The sequence below is a fragment of the Populus nigra genome, chromosome 19, assembly GCF_951802175.1.
Source record: "Populus nigra chromosome 19, ddPopNigr1.1, whole genome shotgun sequence".
Lineage (NCBI taxonomy): Eukaryota > Viridiplantae > Streptophyta > Magnoliopsida > Malpighiales > Salicaceae > Populus > Populus nigra.
The window spans coordinates 4,221,882-4,230,141 of record NC_084870.1 but is presented as its reverse complement, the minus strand read 5'-3'; the positions used below and the strand labels follow the sequence as shown (position 1 = coordinate 4,230,141).

General features: G+C 33.1%; 2 protein-coding genes across 2 annotated transcripts; one reads left to right on the top strand and one right to left on the bottom strand.

Moving 5' to 3' along the window:
• The first annotated feature begins 1,419 nt into the window (after window positions 1-1,419).
• LOC133680017 (citrate synthase, mitochondrial-like) lies at window positions 1,420-1,822 on the top strand. The gene is made up of 3 exons (XM_062102797.1): window positions 1,420-1,499; window positions 1,600-1,651; window positions 1,724-1,822. Exons 1-3 carry the CDS (start codon window positions 1,420-1,422, stop codon window positions 1,820-1,822), a joined length of 231 nt encoding a protein of 76 aa, XP_061958781.1.
• A 728-nt stretch (window positions 1,823-2,550) lies between these two features.
• Window positions 2,551-4,201, bottom strand: LOC133679270 (transcription factor bHLH89-like). Its single transcript, XM_062101812.1, has 3 exons — window positions 3,589-4,201; window positions 3,036-3,461; window positions 2,551-2,950 (listed from the first exon to the last, which is right to left on the bottom strand). The coding sequence occupies exons 1-3, from the start codon at window positions 3,793-3,795 to the stop codon at window positions 2,867-2,869; spliced, it is 717 nt and encodes a 238-aa protein (XP_061957796.1). The 5' UTR covers window positions 3,796-4,201; the 3' UTR covers window positions 2,551-2,866.
• Between the last annotated feature and the right edge of the window lie 4,059 nt (window positions 4,202-8,260).

The following is an 8,260-nucleotide window of genomic DNA, read 5'->3' as shown; positions in this document are numbered from 1 at the left end:
GAAAATTGAAAAATATAAATTAAAATACTGATAGAAAAATTTTGTTGGTATATTACGATGAACTCTACCAATATAATTTTCTATTCCTATATCTATTAGTAAACACCATCAAAAAATTACCTTGATATACACTGAGAGAATAACATAGGGTAAAATAAATTGTACAGTTATATTAGATGTTTATGTAAAAAATGTAAAAATATTTATAGAATGGATGTTAGATGTCTATATAAGAGGTGTAAAAATTTAAAAAAATTCTCAATCTAGATATTATGACAAAAAAAATTATGGAAAAAAAATTATATTGATATGCATACAGAAAACTATATGTGACTCATAATACTATGATAACGAAGGAGTTGTAATTGTACTTCCACGTTGAAGAAAATATTTGTGACTTCCTTGATCTTTCTGTGTCCTTGAAGGATTTACATATTGCAAGCACAAAGTCTATGAGTGGCAACGAGATCAAATCACTTTTTAAAATAATAAAGGAGATATCATATATCAGTTAACCATCATGTCAGGCATTTGTTGCTTTCTTTAGCCTCTTGTCTTGATAACTTAAACAGATTTATAAACCAAAATGATTCTGTTGCTATCTGTGTTGGGTTTCACGTCGATTTCTAATTAAGAATATTACCAACATTATAATTTATTACCAAAGGCAAGTTCCTTTGAATGCTAGCATTACTTTCTTTTTTCCATTGATGATTGATATTGCTTCTTTTCTTGCTCATCAGAATGTTGCGGTTGGAGGAAGTTCTCCTTTGGATCAAATCTGCTGTGGAAGAGTGTGGAGAGAATATAACCACAGAACAACTTAAAGACTACGTTTGGAAAACATTAAACAGCGGAAAGGTAATTTATAAAGTGTAAATATCTTCATCATTCTCACATTCAAACTTCACAGTAGTGATCCTGCTCCCGTTATTGTAGTGTTTAATTCATATTTTCTCTCCTTTCACACTCCTCCTCCCCTGTTTTGCAGGTTTTTCCTGGATTTGGTCATGGAGTTTTGCATAAAACTGATCCAAGATATACTTGTCAAAGGGAGTTTGCGTTGAAGCATTTACCTGATTATCCACTGTTCCAGCTGGTTGTCACTCTTTACTGATTACGTCAAGCTATGCCTTGTTATGACACACGGGTCTCTTTACTCCCATGGATAATTCTTTCACTAGCAAACCTAGTTTAGACCTGACCAGGTTTCTAAGCTTTGTGGAGTTGTTCCTCCAATTCTTACTGAGCTGGGCAAGGCAAGTTGCCGATCCTTTTGCTTTATGCAGAAAGCATAAATGACATATAATCATGTATATGTCTCTCAGGCAGTAAGAATGTTATTTGTATTTTGTTCGTAGATCCAATTTCTAGTACATTTTGATGTTCCTGTCAAACTAATCATGGATTTTATGCTCCATGCAGGTTAAAAGCCCATGGCCGAATGTTGATGCTCATGGTGTGGTGTTGCTGAACTACTATGGTTTAACTGAAGCTAGGTATTCCATCTATATTTCTTTAACTACCAGACTTTTTCAATCGCAACTATATTACTTGGAGGAAAGACGATAATGTTCGTTAAAATTTGCATATTTATAGGTACTACACAGTACTATTCGGTGTATCAAGGAGTATCGGCATTTGTTCTCAGGTTCGTTCCAGTCATTTTCGTTTTCTGTGATCCTGCGTCCTAAATTTTTCTGAATCAGTTTTGTTCTTCCAGCTGATATGGGAGCGAGCTCTTGGATTGCCACTAGAGAGGCCGAAAACTGTTACAATGGGCTGGCTTGAGAATCACTGCAAGAAAGCAGCTTCATCCTGAGAACTGGTGAAGAATGCTCTATTTTTTTTTACCTCAGTAATGATTGCTCAGAAACATGAGACTCGTGTTGGATAGAGGACTGGTGTAAAGTTAACGAGCTCTACTGTAGTCAAATTTTCAGGAATTTTAAACTCTAGTATTGTTGAGTTTCTTCACAAATTTCTCAGTTATAACTAGGTGTCATCCCCAAATTTGATTGATCAATACCAACCTTCTTTTGACTTGAAATCTTTGTTAATTATCTCCTAACTTCAAAATCCCTCCTAGTGAGAATCGAAAATTTATTCTACCTGCAGTACTAAACCATCTTTTCTTTTCGGTGATTTCTAAACAATGAGCAGCCCCTTGAAAAGTTTCTCTCTGGCTTTTGATTCATTGATGTTCTTCATCTGTAGAAAGAGTTTGATGATGCTCTTCATCATCGACCATGCGGACGCCCTCCTCTACATCCTTGGTGAGGCTTGTTGTTAAAGAGCCCTGCCTCTCATCGGCATCCCCTATGACATGTTTCTTGTGAGCTCGAGAGCTTCCCAAGCAGACAGAAACTAGAGAGAATATTAATTATGATTTGGCACTCGACACGCCCAGACCATGCGGATGCAGGCATGGATGATGAATCCAAGGGCCCCGCCCCCCAAGGTTAAGGCATTTTGCCCCCCTCCCCCTTGCTAATATAGTATATTTGGTCTCTTTTTCTTTAAGAAAATAAGAATTTGTTCTCTGAAAGATGAAAATTTGAAAAATAATAATATTCAGAGTTCATAAACAGAAACTAGAGATACAAATGACACGCCATTGAATTTATGAACCGAATTAAAGATGAAAATATTAGCCAGGAACTCTGTTAATTAGACTGCTTCAACGAAAACTATGAGATCCCATCAAACCAAATTGATATGGTAGGTCTTCAAAGAACTACGTGCGTGTATAATTAACCCCTTCTGAATACATTTTTGCACACAAATTCTCAGTCCTCAAACTTAGCATGATGATTTGTTGACATATAAGAGCATCACCTTCAAATCCATAATTCTTTGTCCTGCCCTATTTAGAACAACTGATGTCCAGAACCTCAATCAACTTGCCGGCTATGGTATGCGCATTAGCACTCGAAGATCCTCCATTAATCTGCAATAATTCAAAGCACATTTGCAGCATCAGTAGACCAAGTTACATTTGATAATACGTCAGGTAAATTAATGACAGTCCAGACCTTGGTTTTAAACTGAAAATAATAGGTTTCGTAGCCAATATAGCAACTGGAAACAAAATGGAGATCCATATGAAGCTCATCAAGAACCCTGGACACAAACAGCAAGCAATAATCGTTCTTCTTCCTTCGGCGAAGGACTTTGATGGTAACTTCATCACCAATAATGCGCACACCTATCTCTGTATCCTTAGATTTCCTCTGAACCCAGCAATGCTTCTTCGAAAATGATGGTCCAATACCAACATCATTATAGGAATGGCTATATTGTGATTCACGAACAACAGGCTTCGTAAAAACGTCTACCTCTCCTATGGTATCTAATTTCTTACCTCTCGTTTTCTCCACTAGTTGTTTGAGTTCATAAACTGTTCGGATAAGTTGTATGATATACTTAATAACATCTCTAATCACAGTTGCTCTGTCCTCCTGTATAGAAAAACAAGTAAATGAACTTAGCGTGTTTGTTTACGCGGCTGGCCGCACAAACAAACGGATCCTAGTCTAATTTTAAATAAGAAAAGCAATTAATAACTAATGTAGGGTACAAGTAAACCTTGGTGGAAGGATTTTTAATCAAATTCCTCAAGGTTTTGTAGTTATCATTCAACTGCCCTCTTCTTTGGAGCTCAAAAGCAAAGGAGATGAGCGAAGTAGTGCCTTGCTGCTCTTTTATCAAATCAGTACATGATGTCATTCCAAGTTCGAGACCAGGTAGTTCTTCCATGGAGGGCTTGATCTGTTGTCGCAGCTGCTTAATCATCTGTTCTAAACTAGGAAGAGGAGAGTAACTAATTGTAAGAAAAGAAAACCTAGATATAGAAATGAATCAGAAGTATAATAAGAGGGATGTGGAGTTGCATGCATTATGCATGGAAGGAGCTTGGAGGTTGCAGCTGACTGACAGTCCCACTGATCACACCTTTTCTCCCTGCTACAGTATTGCAGAAAATTAATGGGTGCTCTAAGCTTATTGATTAGGTAGGATTATGTTAGGAAAGAGCTACTGCTACTTATGCCAGTAACCTTAATTTGGAGAAAAGATTGTGGTTTGGTGTGGAATCACAACCATGCATATGCTACACACACATGCTTTGATTATGAATGGCCTGCAAATCTCAAGATGGCCTTAGTGTGTTGTCTGCTTGATAATACATGAGATCAAGGCAGTTTGCAGCACTGACCTTTTACCAAAAATAAATAAATAAATAAATAAAAAATAATAAAATAAAAATATAATATAATATAATATAATAACCGGAACGATAGGTGATTGGTGTCTGGAAGTGTGGTAGTGGTTGTTTTTCAAAGTATTTTTTGATCAAAAATATATCAAAATAATTTTTAATTTTTTTTTAATATCAGCATATAAAAAAAACCAATTATAAAAAAAAATTAAATTTTGTTGAAAACATAATTTTAACTGTATTCTTAAATAGACACTAAGAATCCATTTGTTTTTGTAGTACAATGTGGTGCCTACTGTATATTATAAATTTAAAAATATTTAATTAATTAATACATACTATATTTTTATATAAGTCCCACTAAAAATTTTATCTTGAAATTTTTGTTAAGAAAAAGATGTAATTTATAGCTTTTTTAAAATTTATGTTTTTAAATTGTAATCACAAAATTTTATTTTATATTTTTTAATTTTTCATTTCATATATACAATAATACAATATGTCTCACCTAAAATAGTTCCATTAATATCGTCGTTAAAAGCACACAAAATTATTGGACTAAGAAAGTGATTAAATGATGAAACAGAGAGATTTATTTAAAAAAAAAAACATAAAAATAAAGAAAGAGAAGAGGGGGTCCAATTCAGACCAAATTAACACAATAAAGTAACCAAATATATTAATTAAAATAATCAACAACGGTGCTCGAGCAATCTATGTTAGAAGGATGCTTAAATTTAATCAATTAGTCCATAAGTATTGATTAAAAATCAATTATTATTTACTTTATAGTTATTTTATTTTTATTTTACATCAACATAATTTTGAAAATTATTTTTGTAAGTACATGTTAAAAATCATAATTAATTTTGAAGCTAGATACAATTAGTAAAGAAATAATATAGATTAAAAAATGCTGAATTATTAACCAACAAATCCTTGTTAATTAGACCATTTCTTCTTATAAATATTAATCACGTACAATGTTGATGTTCTTTTAAAGAAACAAATTATTGACATTAATTTGAGAATTAATTTGTTTCAATGTAATAGTAATTAATTTTTTATAGCAAAATATTTTATACATGTTATTTTTATATAAGTCTAATAGTTAAAAATAAGCCAAAGGCAAGATAACCCAATGTAACTAGACTTAGCTACGCTCTGAACCCAGATACATGTGGGTCTGACGAGCTACCAAATCTAACATTTCTGGACTCAGTTACATGTTGAGCCCGAATGAATATAGAACTGGCAATCTTTCTAAGTCCTTTATTGAGCTATAAAACTTCGTTTATTTATTCTTATAATCCTTAATATAAAAAGTTAAGGTCAAAGACAACACCTCCAAGTGTATAAAAGTATTCTAAGGATCTGTCATATTTCTATCAACATTAATGATGTGTAAGATATATTTATTTCTTATTAATGATGTGTAAGATATATTTATCTATTATTAAATGCTACCAAGAAATGATATTTCAGCCCATTCTTCACAAAAAAACAAGATTCATAAGCTATAAATACCTCGTGAATCCTTTAGATGTCAGGTCCAGAATCTCTTCATTTTCAATATTTTTAGCATGCATATTTTCAGAATTTTTTTCTTTAAAATATCATTACATTTTTTTCTCTAAAAAGATATTTACTTAATCATTGAAGATTTCCCAAAACCACTAATTTTTTTTTTTTGTAGATATTAGTCACCAGCTGCCTTGGCATATCAGGCATTAGGTACTGGCTGTAAGTTATATTGGCCAAGAAGAATGAACTAAATTGCTAAAATCAATAGATTAACTGATTATCTAACATATATAATCTTGCTTTTAAAATTACTTAGATATGTTGGGACATTATCACTATATATGTTAGATAAATTAATTATCAATCATTAAAGCTTATTGTAAATAAATTTGAAAACTAATTATTCTTCTTTTCAAAAAATTGCATGAAGAATCATTTGTTTACAATAATCATTATTATTTGTATAAGGATATATGAAAAATACAAAAATAACCATTAATCATTTTGAGAAAATAATAAATTATAAAATAATTTTGAGAAAATAATAAGTTACGAATGAAAAGTAAAAAATAAAGAAAAGACAAAAAAAAAAAGGTTAAGTCTTCCATGGCATTGGCTTGTTGTAGAGCATGCTTGTTTTTCTATTTCAAAAATATTTTAGAAAAAATTTGATTATAAATTTTTTAAAATTATTTTTAGATTATTTTGATATGTTGATATCAAAAATATTTTTTAAAAAAATTATTTTAATATATTTTTTACTAAAAATTAAACCTTAAATGATGGGCAGGATGCGTACGACCTAGGAACTTAGAAAACAAAATTACGAACGACGAGTCATCTATATCGAATGAAGCATTGTCCGCTGTAATTGCAGGCAACCACGATGCCTTTTAGCTTTATTGTTAGCAATTGTAGTTGGAAAATTGAGGGGTCGTTGTATTTGTTCTCCACGCCCTATTTATATATTATTTTTACCCAAAAACAATATATAGTCATTATAAGAATATGTGAAAGCAATTTTAAACATCAAAACACGTTATAATCCATTTTAGAAATTCAAAAAAGTTGTTGGAGTGTAATATAGACATACCATCAAGTGTGTGATGCTTGTCAGCAGTACGTGTAGCAATGTCTCATAACCAAACACTATTTTCCAGAGTAGCGTTGGAAAAACCTCATTATCTTTTTTTTGTTGGTGCTGCAAATATATGATATGTATCATGTATTTTTTTATATAGAAAATTGATGGATCCAAATAAAATGTATTAAAAAAAATCCTCCAAAATAGACTAAAAAAACACCCCTTAAACTCAGGCTACTAAGCTTGAGCCCAATATACACCCGTAGCCAAGGAAAATGGACTCGGGCATGGTAGCCCAAGCTCATGCTAGGTTAGGTGCATTAGCTCGGGTAATGGGACGGGCACGCACCCAACCTACTGGGCGTGCATCCCAACACCTAGTTGGGAGTGTTGCCCAACAGGGGTGTTAGGGCTCCTAGAGCTCAGGTGCGCTCCCTGAGCCCAATATGCATAAATCCAAGTAGCGCATTTGGATCCATTCTTCATCTTTATTGGGTTCAAATACCTTCCCAGACCCAACACTTGTTAGGGGATTTTTTCAGAACCCCACACGGGTCCCTCAATATTTTTCACTGATCTTATACATATTATTTTGAGGGTATAATACAATTCAAAATATCATAAAGTTAAAGTTATATTTTAGCCCCTCCTCTCCATGAAAGAAAAAGATTCATAGGCTATATGTACACCATGAATCCTTCAAGCCAAATGTTCATAATCTTTTCATTCTTAATATTTTTGCATATATATTTTTAGAGTTCAGCTCTCTAAAATATCATTGCACTTTCTCTCTCTACTAAGTTATTAACTTAACCATAAAAAAGTCTTCGTGTTCATTAAAGGGAACCTTTTGCAAATACCGGTTACCTGACTTACTAGGCACCATCTGTTACTACCACAACTATTGGTCACCTGGCTTACTAGGCAGCATTTACTACTACCATAGTTACCGGTCACCTAGTTTACTAGGCATCATATGCCACTAGTTATCAACCCTCTAGGTTTTCCATATTAAGTCACTAGATATCTTAACTATGAAGAATGAATCAGATTGTTTGAACAAACAGATCATCCAATTATCCAGCACATCAATTTTATTTCTAAGCATCTTGGATCTTAGGACTCATCAATTGGTGTCGTTAGTGGACACTGGTAAAAAATCTATCAGTTTCTAAAACTTGTTTTTGACATTAACTCATCAACCATGTGCAAGTCCTTGTTATAGTCGTGTTGGCAACACAGGGACTAAATCAGACCTTATCATCCCAACAAGTCTTGGCACATGTGATAACACATTTGACCCTATCATCATTGCCACCTACGACTCCTAACACTAATGCACCATTGCACTACCTAGAAGAGCCTGGACGGAAAGACCTCCATGAGAGTATTTTGCCTCCATACTCACCAAGTCCCTCTAGGGGGGATGCTCA